The sequence below is a fragment of the Phacochoerus africanus genome, chromosome 11 (genome assembly GCF_016906955.1).
Source record: "Phacochoerus africanus isolate WHEZ1 chromosome 11, ROS_Pafr_v1, whole genome shotgun sequence".
NCBI lineage: Eukaryota > Metazoa > Chordata > Mammalia > Artiodactyla > Suidae > Phacochoerus > Phacochoerus africanus.
In genome coordinates this window covers 47,168,461-47,184,047 of record NC_062554.1, presented here as the reverse complement: position 1 = coordinate 47,184,047, position 15,587 = coordinate 47,168,461, and the positions used below count along the sequence as shown (strand labels likewise).

General features: G+C 34.7%; 1 protein-coding gene across 3 annotated transcripts in view; it reads right to left on the bottom strand.

Annotated features, from left to right (window-relative positions):
• Positions 1-15,587, bottom strand: part of ARHGEF12 (Rho guanine nucleotide exchange factor 12) — a 143,256-nt gene that overhangs the window by 79,729 nt on the left and 47,940 nt on the right. For 2 of the 3 annotated variants that reach the window (XM_047751872.1, XM_047751874.1), the window contains exons 2-4: positions 3,422-3,445; positions 2,071-2,156; positions 434-490 (exon numbers count right to left, since the gene is read on the bottom strand). In XM_047751872.1, coding sequence (XP_047607828.1) covers positions 434-490; positions 2,071-2,156; positions 3,422-3,445 — 167 coding nt within the window. The remainder of the gene's footprint in view (positions 1-433; positions 491-2,070; positions 2,157-3,421; positions 3,446-15,587) is intronic. The other variant, XM_047751873.1, reaches the window with a different exon arrangement.

Here is a 15,587-nt window from a genome sequence, read left to right as displayed (position 1 = left end):
TATTAATCATTTTCCTAACTTTTACAAACAAGATGAAAGAGAAGATGGGTAATGTGCCTATTCTTACTCTATAATGTTAGTTTCTAGGAACCTTAAGCTTCCATATCACAGCCACATTTAAAACCCCAGGCTCCCTTTCCCTGCAGTAGGTCATGCCATGCAGAGCCAGACACAAGAACACTGCAGTTATTTAAAGGAAAAAAAAGGGAAATAAAGAAAGAAAGAGAGAGAGGGAAAGAGAGAAAGAGAAAGAAAAAAAGAAAGGAAGAAAGGGAGTGAGAAAGAGAAAGAAAAAGAAAGAAGAAAGAAAGAAAGAAAGAAAGAAAGAAAGAAAGAAAGAAAGAAAGAAAGAAAGAAAGAAAGAAAGAAAGAAAAAGAAACAGCATGAAGCAAGCTCCAAAAGTGCAAGGCTGAATTGGCTACATTAGCTTACCATATATTTCGGATCTACTCTCCTCTGAACTAGACTTTGTCTTCTTGGAGGAGCTATCTGCACAAGAGCGGGAGAAAAGGAGAGAGATATAGAAAATATGGAGACCAATGTAAGGGGAAAAATTCATGGGGGAAAAAAGAATGAATCATGATCAAGTTAAATCGTGCAAACAAAGCATGAACATCACAGATGATAGCCCTTAGAATAGTCACGAACAGCACAGGTAATGACATTTTAGATTTATTGAAGAAAAGACAGTGCAATAAAAATATGTTCAAACAAAACAACACATGAAAAATCTACAAAATACACCACCTGACAATTGTAGAGATGACAAAAGCACTAAAAGCTATAATAATCTCCTTTTGAAGCATTGAATACCACTTTGCTAAATTTGTCTTTGGAGATGTGCACATCTCAGATGAACAATACAGAATAAGTCAATCTAACAAGACTATAATGCTTCTATGAACACAGGGCAGAAACTTCTGACCCTAAATATCAAGACAATAACTTAATCATATAAATGAAAGCTTCTGAGCCCTAAGACATCGAAATTAGGTGTCAGAAGTAAAGAATTACTTCTTAATGGAGATCCAGAAGTTACATATTATATATACCCACTACCCAAAACCCCCTAAATTGATGGTTGGGATTTCATTTTTAACCTACCATGCAAGGAGTAGTTTAGTAGCTATTCACTTCCCATTCCTCCCTACCTAGATAACATTTATAATATTTTTTTCAAAATAAACAAGCAGTTTACACTAAAAGTATAAAACATCTTAGATACAAAAATACTAAAAATTAAAAATTTTATTTCTAAGTGAAATTTATCTAAAAATAGATACATGTATTTATCTGAGACCTTAGCATTTACTTAATCTTTTGTCATAGGATCATACAACTAAATAAAATAGTATATGCACAAAGAACAAGTTTCAAATAACAAAAGCAAAATTATCAAGCAACTTTTATAAATTAAATACTGAGTTTACAAGGGGGAAAGCAAAAGCCTATGTATTACAAGAGGGGTTCAACCTGTATTTACAAAATTAAGAATATAAACAGTCAAAAGTCCAATAGCATGAAAACTGTAGGAAAGATCAACATTATTAGGTTGAAAGAGAACTCTCTAAGTTTAGAATACTTTTTGACTGAAGAAAAAGGGATTTCTGTTCATCTGTTTACTCTAAAATAACACATTAATTTTTGAAGTATTTTATCTAATAATCCAATTTACCATGATCAATATCAAATTTTTAAATGACAACAGAAATTTATAGTTGTTATACCCTTGATTTTATAAACCTACTACTGTGCATAACTAAGATTTACCTTATTACTAAGTCCTTGGTCTTATCCAAATCTCCAATTATAATACAGTAACTATTTATATTATTTTTAGGTATAATACAGTCTACAATGATGCTGCCAATAGTGGAATCCATAGTGTTGAAAGTTAAAAATGTCTGTATTCCTCCTGAAGGCAAAGGTTTTATATTATGTAACTGAAGAAGAAAGAGTCTTAAGTCAAACAGCTACTCTGGGTGTTTCACGCAGGTATGTAGCTTAAGGTGTATTATTCTGAACTTTACTACTATCAATATTCTTTGGAAGAACAAACAGTGTTTTACCTGTGGGATCAAAATCATGTGATGTACTGCGCTCAACTTTCTGCTTCTTATCTGTTGGTGACTCTCGGTTCAAAATACTTCCATGCCTAAATTAAATAACAGCAATAAAATATTTATTACAAGAAAACCATTAGAATAAAAAATTTCAAAATCCTAGGTATGTCTTATAAAGAGAAAACAAGAAATCGGTTTAACTTACAGTCTCATAAACCTCTCTAATTCATATTTTTCAAGGAGTTTTAAAAGTCAGTCTACGCCATGTGCAATATATAGTCTATTCACTTGTTTACAGAAAGTTCTTAAAAATAACAAGTAGTATTTAGCAATCAAGTCTATTTTATTCTTAGAAATAAATTAAATTTTTAAAATAGTTTTCACTATAATTTCCATTTAACAGATAAGAAAACAGTGCCTAAAAGTAATTAAACATATCTCCTCACTCTTATGTATAACTGTGGTCAAGTTCAAAATTACTGTGTAAATACAGCATGGATGAGAACAGTTTAAAAAAAAATCTTAGGCAAGCCTCACTTAAATTAGCCTTGCCTATAGTTCTTGGCATTGAAGTCTTTGTAAGGCCCAGAAGACGCTAGAATTATTATTTGTCCTATGCCTACCCAACTACACTGATCTAATAATGCCTGGGCAGCAGAAAAAGACCACTACTATAATACATACACTACTAAGTAGTTGAAATGTCAAGATTAGTATCTTAGACTATACCATTGCTAAAAATGATATAAGTACTATAATAATTAGGAATGACATACTATCTTCATTTCGAATAATATTTATGACAATTAAGATGAGAGAGAGAAGAGATGCTGAAGACCAAATAATGAGGAAGCACTTAATCCCAGGAAATGAATAAATATGGAGATAAGGATATAGGCATGGACATTTGGACATTTTAGATTTTTTCCTTTATTGTTTTAGAGTAATTAGGACTGATCCAGTTTGACAAAGTTCAGTAACTAAGGGCAGTTATAGTTAGTTACCCAAGTGATAAGAACACATCAAAAACTGGCAATCCATTTACACTCCCCAGCGCTTCGCTAATGAAAACAGTCACAACAGATTTTAAAATTAAATCTCTTCATAGGGAGTGAAGTATCATTTTGAACAAACTTTTAAAATGCTTACATTAAAAACATTAAAAATGTTATCAAAATAATGTCATCTTCCAGAAGAAAATATGCAACACCTGTTATACTTAAATTTGTAGACTATTTTGAAATTTTAAATTACTTAAATCCACATTTTCTAAAACTACAAAAATGTGCCATAATTTCAAAGGAACACTTCTAATTAAAGTTTAACCTAACATATGAAGTGCAATTGAACAACTTACCTTATAGGTTTTTTGAGGGGAAACCTGAAAAAAAAAAACAAAAAAATAGATGTAGTTATTTCACTTGTGAGAGTATTAAATTTACATTCCATGATACCAGAATAAGGGATTTGAATCTTATGCTAACTTTCCCAAAGCAAGAGTCAACAAACGTGGCATTGAATACTATTTTCTTTTTTCATGGCCAGTCACAGCATATGGAAGTTCCCAGGCCAGGGACTGAATCCGAGCCACAGCTGTGACCTAACCACAGCTGTGGTAACATCAGATCCTTTAACCCACTGCACCAGGACAGGGATTGAACACACACTTCCATAGCAACCCAAGCCACTGAAGTCAGATTCTTCTTCTTCTTCTTCTTTTTTGTCTTGTCTTTTTAGGGGTGCACCCTTGGCATATGGAAGTTACCAGGCTAGGGGTCAAATCCAAGCGGTAGCTGCCCGTCTATGCCACAGCAACTCGGGACCTGAGCCAAGTCTGAGACCTCTACTACAGCTCATGGTAAAGCTGGGTCCCTGACCCACTGAGCGAGGCCAGGGATCAAACCTGTGCCCTCATGGACACTAACTGGGTTCATTACTGCTGAGCCAGGACAGAGTTTTAATCCACTGAGCCATAGCAGGAACTCCGGATATCATTTTTTAATATCTTAACTATTCTGTTAAATTTGAAATTGTAGGTGCATTTACCAACAGCTGTTCCTGAGTATGGGTTCTTTTTTTAAAAACCCAAATAAAAGGAGTTCATCTCTCCCCATCCAAAATATCTGGGTGCTGATTACTGCTCTACTGGTCTGTGTCTACCCTTTGAGCATAATCAAATCATGATGCTCAATTATCTGTGTCTACGTAATAACAAACCCAGAAAAAATTACCATTGGAGTTCTATCAATTATTAAAAATACGTTCCAAAAGTAGAAAGCAGAGTACTTTTAAATTTTTTTCCATTCTGAAAGTGAAAAGAACTACAGGCTTTCCTCCTGGTTGTCTTTTTAAAAAAGAAATATTACTGGAGGCTTCCTGATAAGAGTTTGATGCTATACATAAATGCCAACCTAAGTCTAAAAGAATGTTCTCAAATTTCCTCCATTTCCTCTTCTTCTTTCTGTCCTTTTTAGAAATTATCTTAACCTCTAACATTTTATATGAAGATTACTTGGTCTAGATAATAAGAAAAGGGCTTATAAGAATATCAGTAATTTTTTTTTAAAAGGCTATTAGTACAGGTAGTAAGAAATAAGCATAAAACAATAGTTGCATGGCTATTTTATTTGGCATGGAGGTAGTTTAGTTTAAAACAAACAAACCCCCCCCCCCACAAAACCTAGGTCTAAAGTACAAGTTTAATTACAATATCCTCTAATTCCTGTATAAATCAAAATTGATCCAAAGAAAAACTTATTTCCTAGTTAAGTGACAGCATATTAACTTAAAACCAACTTAGAGATAACAGGGAAAGGGGGTTCTGGGATAATTGATGGCACTGTTCTAGAGAATATATCGATTACAAAAAAATTACCAAATCTTCAGAAATAAGAGTTCCTCAGTAGCCATCTGTACTTGTTGGGGGAGGTGGGAAGGAATAGGATTTAAATTAAAAGATGAACATTAGAGTTGGCAGAAAAGAATTCCCAACTGAGTTTCTGCAGAGGATAATACCTGCAGTTAGCAACCTTAGCCACTTGGCCCGACAGCCATTATAAAAACTCCTACCCCAAAACAATGCTGCTTGCGTCAGGAACTGCATCATCCAGGGAGATTCTGGTAAAGAATCCCGGAAGTTCCCAGACTACTGACTGATTGTAAACCAGTTTCCTGAGCTATTTTCTCTTACAAGGGAATGGAAAAGAAAGGGAAAGAAGAGGACAAAAATGGAATGAGAAAATGAAGAACAAGAACTACCCTACATGTAACTTGCTTATCATAACTAACTACACATAAAGTACAAAGAACTTTTTTAAAAAAAATCTTTAAATCACAGTACTTTCCTCTGATCACCAAATTCCACTTTAAAGGATGTGGTAAAACAAATGTGCATGTACGTACATATGTGCAGCTGTACATGTAGATACTGCACCTAACAGAGTAAAGGGCCTTCCTGGCTGCTGCATTCTTTCCTCTGCTCAAGCTTAGAAAACCGCCAAGAGAATCCCAATACCTTCTGCTGGATATGAGATGCAGCTGTAACCAGATAGCTGGAAGTAGAAAGCTAGAACCCCAAAGAAAATCCTAGGGCTAGAGTTATAGATTTAAGTCACCAAGCAACTGATAGTCACTGAAATTTAAAACAGCAGGTAAAGGAGAAACCACCAAGGATTGTGGGAAAAAAGAAAACTAGCTTCTCAACAACTAAGAATGGATCTGAGAGCCAACAAAGGAGATTAAGAAGATCAATCCTGGAGTTCCCATTATGGCTCAGCAGTTAAGGACCCAATGTTGTCTCTGCAAGGATGCAGTTTCCATCCCTCGATCCCTGGACTCACTCACTGGGTTTAGGATCTGACATTGAGGCAAGCTTCAGTGTGCATCACAGATGTGGCTCCAATCAAGTGTTGCTGTGGCTGTTACAGAGGCTGGCAGCGATAGCTGATTCGACCCCTGGCCCGAGAACATCCATATGCCCAGGTGCAGCCTTAAAAATAAATAAATAAATAAATAAATAAATAAATAAATAAGATAAATCAGAAAAGAGAAAGGGTTGTCCTAGGGACCAATAAAGAAGCATTAATACTTTCAAAAGCTAAAGAAACGCCAGTCCAAAGGATAAAAAATGGCCATATTCTAAGCAACAGAATAACCCAACACTAAGGCGATGAAACAATTCTTGTGTACAAAAATCCTGTCTCTTCAAGTCCCTGTCCACTGTGTAGTCCAGTCATAAAAATTGAGGAAAATCTCCTTTGGTTAGATATTTACACAGAACAGCTGTATTTGAATGATGATGTAATGTTAAATGTGCCTAATTAATCAAATGTGTCTGGTTTCATATTGATAACTTGGACATTTAGCCAACAATGACCACATTTGCGTGTATTTATATATGTGTATATGTATTTTTCTAGATATAAGATAAAGTCAAAGTGCCAATATGAAGAACCATAGTAAGTGAAGGAAAGGGTTATTAGGAATCTGAGCTGTTAGGATAAGGTGATTAGATGCCCTTATTTTTTGTTTGTTTGTTTCTTTTTATGGCTGCACCTGTGGCATATGGAAATTCCCAGGCTAGGGACAAATCGGAGCTGCAGCTGCTGGCCTACACCACAGCCCCAGCAACACCAGATCTGACCTGCATCTGCAACCTATGCCACAGCTAAATGCACTGAGCAAGGCCAGGAATCAAACCCATATCCTCACACAGACAACATCAGATCCTTCACCTGATGAGCCATATAGGGAACTCCTAGATGCCCTTATTTTTTATTACCTATACTAGCATACTTATATGCCAAATATCCTAACCAAGGGCCTCACTCAACTGAGTATACCTTTTCCTAGTTAGTTCTGAGCTCTAATATTAAATCACTAGGGAGCAGTATACAGAGGCCCCCCGCACACCAATTTTGTACTTTCACATTCCTCCCAGTATGTTATTACAGTGCAATGGGAAAAGTGATTTGGTAATTAAATAACCCTAACATAATAATATATATTGGAGTAAAGCAACTATTTTTAGCCAGGTTTAACTATACTACAATATATATACACACACATATTTGATGTTATCATTGTTTTTAAGACTTTTAAGACTGTTAAACAGAATTTCTTCTGGATTAAAAAAAATTGTAAAGGTCTGCCAAAATTTCATATTCCATATTTGCTTATAACCAATAGCCTGTTAGAAACCATATTTTCCTTTTACTGATTTTGGTGAGAAAAAAGTTTGGCCTTTGATACTACTCCAGTGAGAAATGTTCTGAAGGAAGAAATAGGGATATGACAATCCCTGTTTAATTCCTACCCTCTGTCTCCTCTAAGATAGTAGACTTTTTTCCCTTTGGATTTAGTTATGATGAGTAACTTGGGAGTCTAGATGGTTCTTAATAATGGATGATTGAAATGAAGGAGAGGAAGTTAAGGAAATTTTACCCACACTGGACAGTGGTCAAACTTTTATTAACAGTCAAACAATGTTAGCTACTAAATTTAGGATTCTCAAAAATTCCATTGTAAGATGCATCCTGATTTTAGCGATGTTAAAATGCAGGAAAAAAAAAAACCACTCCAGTGAGGAGAGCTACTAGACAAAGAATTCTGAAAAACAGACAACAATTAAGATAATGATAAGGCTCAATGCTAGTAAAATGATAATAAATATCAGCACAAAAAATAGACTACTTCAATATTGTTATAACCAATGAGAATTACATGTGATCTCAAGGCCTTAGGTTCAGGGACTCCTGAGAAAAAGCATAACTAGGTCATACGCTAGTTTCACAATTAAAAGGTGCTTGGAACTTGGGCAAGTTGCTTAACCTATCTAAGAACCATCTGTAAAATAGTGATAATACTAGTACCTACTTCACAAGTTTGTTTTGAGGATCAAGTTAGAAAATAAGAAGCATTGCCTAACACTTAAACCATTTAATTATTATCAGCTATTAGGAAAAACAAAAATAAAATCTGAACTGTAGTGGCATGCATCCAAATCACATAGAAAAGAAAAATAAAGACTAACAATATTCAAATAGGTCTTTAGCTCAGTAAAACCCACAGAAATGCATGACCAAATCCAGTGATGAGACCATCAACTTAACTTGCCAAGTCATATTACATAAAATTAATGTCAATACTCAAGTTAACAAACTTCCCAAATGCTACAGGGTAAGAAAAACAACAACAACAACAACAACTAGATTACAACCAACACTTTTAATTTTCCTAGCAAGTAAGGTCAGTGATTTTTTTGCTTAAACATAGTGAAATTATGTTGACCATACCTGCCACTTAGCAAAAAAGTCCATTATTTTCTCATCTTCTTAAAAACAGCAACAAAGATTAAGCCATTTTGTGTCCTGGATGTAAATCAAATTTTTCATTTATCTATTTCTAAAAAATAAACTGAAGCACAGAATTTTGAAATTACTCTACTATGAATATGAACCAGCTAGCTCAAGTATTATACCACTTTTCACAAAATAACAAACAAAACAGCTACAGGGACATTTGTCTGCAATACACAATGTTCTTAAGTATAGGGATTTAGCTACATAGTACTGACTTCAGCTGAACTTTTAATTTAATCTTTAGATCTCCCAACAGCAAGATTAATAGAAGGAAAAGTAGCAAATGGCCATTACCACTCCTCCCACCAAAAAAACACCAGTCATAAGTCCTTTCACCACCTACAATTTATAATTGGTTAAGCTTAGAGTCACTACAAGAACTAAAAATTTTGGAACTAGCCAAAAAAGTCTGAACATTATCTACCATTATACTTTTTTATTAGCATATAGATCCAAAGCATGAAAAGTTTAGCAGAGCTGGCCATAAAACATTAATTAATTATATCAGAAAGGCTCTAAAGCAGAAGCTACAGCTGACAAAATGACTCATGGAGAATTCTTCACGGTGTTATTAGTTTTAAACCTCTGGGCCTTGCGATACAAACCACAGAATGACAAGGCCCAAGGAGCTCAGTTCTGTGTAAATTCCAAAAATGATTCACTAAAATGTAATGTAAGATTCTCAAATTCTTTTTTTTTTTTTTTTTCGGTCTTGTCTTTTTAGAGCTGCACCGTGGCATATGGAGGTTCCCAGGCTAGGGGTCTAATCGGAGCTGTAGCTGCTGGCCTACACCAGAGCCACAGCAACGCCAGATCTGAGCCATCTCTGTGACCTACACGACAGCTCATGGCAACACCGGATCCTTAACCCACTGAGCAAGAACAGGGATCAAACCCACCACCTCATGGTTCCTAGTTGGATTTGCTTCTGCTGTGCCACGATGGGAACTCCAGATTCTCAAATTCTTCAACATAGCTTAGTATACTGCCACTTTTATTGAATATCTTTTTTTGTTTGTTTGTTTTGTGTCTTTTTAGGATCACACCCGCGGCATTTGATGGTTCCCAGGCTAGGGGTCAGATCAGAGCAGTAGCCACCAGCCTATGCCACGGCCACAGGAATGTGGGATCCAAGCCACATCTGTGACCTACACCACAGCTCACGGCAACGCCAGATCCTTAACCCATTGAGCAAGGCCAAGGATCGAACCCACATCCTCATGGATACTAGTCGGGTTCGTTAAACAATGAGTCATGGCAGGAACTCCTACTGAATAAATACAAGACAGAACCTAAGTAAATGTCTCTTATTTCCTGGACATACTTTGACAAATCAAATAGTAAGTTCTAAATTATTTTAATTTCCTCTGGCAGAGCTATTATAAATTGGATATTGATTGTTTCTGAACTGGGAAAAGTAATGGACAATAAAAATAAGAGCTTATTGAAGATTTTCATTTCTTTATTGACAATCTGGATGGAACATTATCATTTTTGTATTTCCTGTAAGGTTTCTAAATAAATTTCCTTTGAGATCATGAGTCTCTATTAACTTACAGAGTGTCTTCTTAGGCTCCAAATTATTAACTTCAAAAAAAAGAAAAACCCAAGTTAAAAAAAAAAAGCTGTCAAAAAAAAAGTCTAAGACCCTTAAACTACTTAAATATCCTCATCCCATTCAATACCATTAAAACCATCAAATCCATGCTCACAGAAGAGATATTTATATCATTAAACAAATACAAGCAAGAAATCAGACTCTACATCTCATGATTTATAAAAAAGGACCGATGCAATGATTTTCATTAGATAGGGATTTAAATCTGAATCTTGTTTCACAATTCCCTATTTCAGGATATGTTTGTAAAGATAAAAATAAGAGATAGAGAAAAAAAATCCTCTTAATCTGAGAAGAGCATGTTTTCCAACAAGATTTTACATAAAACACATTAAAATTAAATATTCAAATTTTGTAAACTGAAGTGACAATTTTACAAAATTTGTTAGGACAAGCTGCTTTCTGTGAATTTCCCAAAAGATGCAACTGTGCTTCTGAAAAAGTAGAAAGTCTTTAAACTATGCTGCATAAAATCCTGGAGGATTAAAATCTCTCAGAGGACAAAAATAGGTAGATGGTGGCTCTAGACTCCCATACATCAGAGCTGCTTAGCTTTTATTTATTTTATATATCAAAAAACAAGGCTCTAGATAATTTTTTTAATTTAGTCATCTATTTTTTGTTAAAAAAATTTTTTTTGGCTGTTCCTCAGCACGTTTAAGTTCCCATGCCAGGGATCAAATCTGCGCCACAGGAGGGACCCAAGCCACAGCAGGGACAAGGCCAGATCCTTGACCCACTAGGCCATCAGGGAATTCTAGATAATTCTTGACAGCTGCAAAATGCTTTGTGATATGGCTATTTAATTAAACAATTTCCTTTTGTAAAGTCTTAAGCTAGATTCATTTTTTCAGTATAATAAATAATGTTGTAACAAAATTTCCTTTTAACTCAAGTTATGCACTCCCTCTTGATTCCTTCTTGAAGATGAATTTATCTGCAGTAAGGAATCCACATGGGAGATGGACTAGAAATACAGAGGAGTTTGTGTGTGTATGCTAGGTAAAGAGAAAAGAGAGGACATAGCAGTTCCCTAGCTCAATCCCACGAACTCAGTGCTAACCCTTATGGAATCATATAGAAGCAAAAATCTGAAGGAGCTGCTTTAGCAACAGACTCTGTAAGAAAAAGGGCCAAGGTAACATTACTTTGGTGTCCAAGTGTCAAAGCATGGCACAAAATAGGTGAAAGAGACTCTATTTCTGTTAAAAATAAAGACAAACAAAATAGAGATCCACATAATGGGAGTGTGGCACAAAATAGGTGAAAGACACTATTTCTGCTAAAAGGAAAAACAGATAAAATAGAGATCTACATAATAGCAGTTAGAGGTTTATCATCCACAAATTAAATAAGCACCAAAAAGCTACAACAAACTCTTGGCATTTTCAAATGAATTCATATTTATTAATTACAACACCATTATTACATCTGAAGAGAAAAATAAGCACAAACATAGAAGATACCTTACTTACACAGTATGGAAACTGCACTAAGTACATAGGGAAATTCTCAGTTCTGCTGCATTTAACATGAAAGCAATCCCTAAACTGGGAACCATTCCATTTGTTATGGATTGAATTCTGTCCTCCAAAAAGTTATGTTGAAGTTCTAACCCCTAGTACCTGTGAATGTGATCTCATTCGGAAATAGTCCCTGCACACATTTTTGGTGTCATATCCAAAAAACCTTTGCCTAACAAAGTCACAAAGATTGTCTCTTAAATTTTCTTCAAAAGTTTAATAATTTTCAATTTTACTTTTAGGTTTATGATATATTTTGCAATAATTCTTGTATAGTCCATGAGGTATGTGATACAAGGACCCTGAACATGGGCATGAAGTAGGGAAAGAAAATTTCTTTCTTCGTATATGGATATCCCATTGTTCCAGCATCATTTCTTGAAAAGACCATCCTTTCTCTAATGAACTGCCTTTATACTTTTATGGAAAATCAGTTGTACATATATTATGTAGGCCTATTTCTGGAATACCACAGAGGTGAAATGCCCTTCTCATCATATATCAGGGGATATACAACATCAATTTGACTTATTACTAGTGATGTTAACATTGGTTATTTGGTTAAGATAGGGTTTGTCAAACTTCTTCCTGTAAAGTCCCATTTTTTCCCCTTTCCATACTCTATTATTTAGAAGCAAGTCACTAACTCCAATCCACACTAGGGGTTGGGGAGATAAAGCTCCACCTCTTAGAGGGAGAACATACATATATTTGGAATTTTTCCTGTACGGAAAAATTCATGTGAGTATACTAACTAATGTAATACACACACACCTATAATTGTTTCTGTTATCTATCCATCTGCATATTTATTAACCTAAACATGAGTTCTGATTCTAATGTCTCTGATTCTAATCCAGTTACATTCATCTTCCCTCTTTGCTTAACTTCCCTGACAATGAGAAACCTAGCTCCCATCTATGTTGTGTGTATACACATATACATGAAAACACATATATAAAATACGTGTTTTATATGCTCATATATGTATTTCATATGTTCCTATTTATATATTATATAATATATAGGTATATATACTTATATTTGTGTTGTTGGGATTTCTAAAATTTCAAAGCACAATCCACCTAAATTGCTAAGTTTATTGGGATGATAGTCATAATATTCCCTTATTATCCTTTTAATACTTGTAGAATCTGTAGTGATGTCTTTCTTTTTATTTCTGAAAGTGATAGTGTTTGTCTTCTCTGCTTTATTCCTGATCAGCCTGGCTAGAGGTTTAACAACTTTATTGATATTCTTAAAAGAACCAGCTTTTGTTTTCACTGATTTTCTCAGTTTCTACTTCACTGACTCCTACTTGATCTTTATGTCTTTTCTTCCCCTTAATTTGGTTTTAATTTGCTCTTCTTTTTATAGTTTCTTAAAGCAGAAGTTGATGTCATTAACTTTAGACCTTTCATCTTTTCAAATAGGTGTTTATTGCTATAACTTTCTAAGTAATTTTAGTAGCATCCCACAAATTCTGATATGTTGGGTTTTTATTTTCATTCAGCACAAAATAATTTCCCATTTCCCTTTTGATTTCTTCTTTGATCCATAGGTTATTCAGAATTCTGCTATCTAATTTCCAAATATTGGGGAAATATTTCTTTTACTGATTTCTAAACTAATTTTATTGTGTTCATAGAACATACTTTATATGACTTGAGTCCTTTTAATTTATTCAAACTTATTTTGAAGGTCCAGAATGTCATACTACTATGTTCCATGTTCCCTTGGGAAAAAAAAGGGGAGGGGGGTTGTATTATGTTTTTGGCTGGAATGTTCTATAAACGCAATTAGGTCAAATTGGTCAGTAGTGTTAAGTATTCTATATCCTTGCTGATTTTCTGTCTACTTCTTTCAATTATTGAGAGTATTGGGGGATACTGAAGTCACTGTTAATGCTTGTAGATTTGTCTGTCAGTGCAGCTATGTCAGTTTCTGTTTCATGAGTTGTTTTGTTCTGTGTGTGTCTTTTTTTGTCTTTTTAGGGCTGTACCTGCGGCACATGGAGGTTCCCAGGCTAGGGGTCTAATCAGAGCTGTAGCTGCTGGCCTAAGCCAGAGCCATAGCAATGCCAGATCTGAGCCACGCCCGTGACCTACACCACAGCTCATGGCAATGCCAGATCATCAACCTACTGAGCAAGGCCAGCGATCAAACCTACAACCTCATGGTTCCTGGTCAGAGTCATATCTGCTGTACCATGATGGGAACTCCCTGTTTCATGAGTTTAGCATGTCCATGTTTTTTTATTGACCCCTTTATCATGGAATGACTTTCTTTATTCCTAGTAATATTTTTGCTCTGAAAAATATGGAATGGGATGACTTTATTTATTCCTAATATTTTTGTTCTGAAATCTACTTTATCTGATATTAATGTAGTCACTAACTTTTGCTTGATTACTGTTAGCAAGGTATATCTTTTTTCCTTTTACTTTTAAATTATGTATTTATTTTTAAGGTGTGTTTCTTATAGGCAGCATATAGTTGGGCTTTGCTGTTTAATAATCTCTGCTTTTTAATTGGGGTGTCTAGGCCATTCACCTTTAATGTGATTACTGATATATTTAGGTTTAAGTCTGTAACCTTGCTATTTCCTTTTTATTTCTCCAATCTGTTGTTTCCCTTTTTCACTTTTCCACTTTCTTCTGGATTATTTTACTCAATCGATTTTTTTCTCCAGTTTTATTGAGAAATAATTGAAATTTAGCACTGTGTAAGTTTAAGGTGTACAGCATGATGGCTTGATTTACACATACTGTTAAATGATTACCACAATACGTTCCAGCAACATAGATCTTCTTATATAGATACAATTAAAAGGAAAGAAGAAAAAAAGGAAAAAAATTTCTCCTTGTGATAAGAACTTAGAATTAATGCTCTAAACAAATGTGTATATATATATTACCTACAGTCATATTGTAGTTGATTGATTTTTAAAACAATTTTAATATTCTGTTATCACTCTACCTTAAATTATCTGAAGGTAAAGACCATTTTCTATCTGGTTTTGTATTGCAATTAACTAGTATAGTACTGAGTATATACCTGACAATTTAACATGTTTTATAAATGAATTCATTCATTTACAAAATGTTTTATTTATAATTATGAGGATATAACTGATTCCCAATCCCAGAAACCCCAATTTCCTTCTACTACTATTTTATCTATTTCTTTCCTCAGAGCCCAGCTGACCCAGGGGAAGGTGACTCCATTTGCAGCAACAGAGATGGGAGTTTTTGGCCTAATGGTAATTCCATTCTTTGGTTAAGTGATTGATTCAGCAAGAAACTATGAGAATAGAAACAAAGTTTACTGGATGCATCTGTGAAAGTATTTTCTTTCTCTTAAGAGAAAACCACATGAAACTTTTTTTCTCTTCTGCTGGACATGAATAGGAAGCAAGTAGCTCTGATTGGATACTTAGTATTCAATCTTAAGGACTAGTTTAAGAGGAAGCTAACACTAATGATGGCAAAATTTATAAATGGAAAGAACTTGGGCCATTGACACAGTTACACTAAATGAAAACTCCCTCAACCCTATCTCTAGACCTTTTAGGTAAGCCAGTAAAGGTCTTTACTGCTTAAGTCAGTTTCCTGTTATGGGCAAACAAGTACATACTAAATTACACAAACAGCAATCTGTGCCAAGCACTGTTCTAGACACCAGAGGTTACCTGAGTGAACACATAGGGCCTTAGGGCTAAAGAAATTTACATTGTACAAGAAGACAACAGACAGAGAAACAAATAATTGTACCAAATAATTTCAGATAGTGGTAAGTGCTATGAGAAAAATAAAAAAGAGATGTATCTGTGACTAAATGGGTTAATTTAGTTTCTTCAAAGACCTCTAGGGCATTTGAGCTGAGACCTAAATGAGGTAAAGATGTCAGCCATGAGAAAAGATCTGGACCAGAGTTATAGGCAAAGGGAAGAGCCAGTACAAAGGTCACAGGGAGAAGCAGCTTGATATATCAGAAATCCAAGTCTGAATTCCACATTATCTTG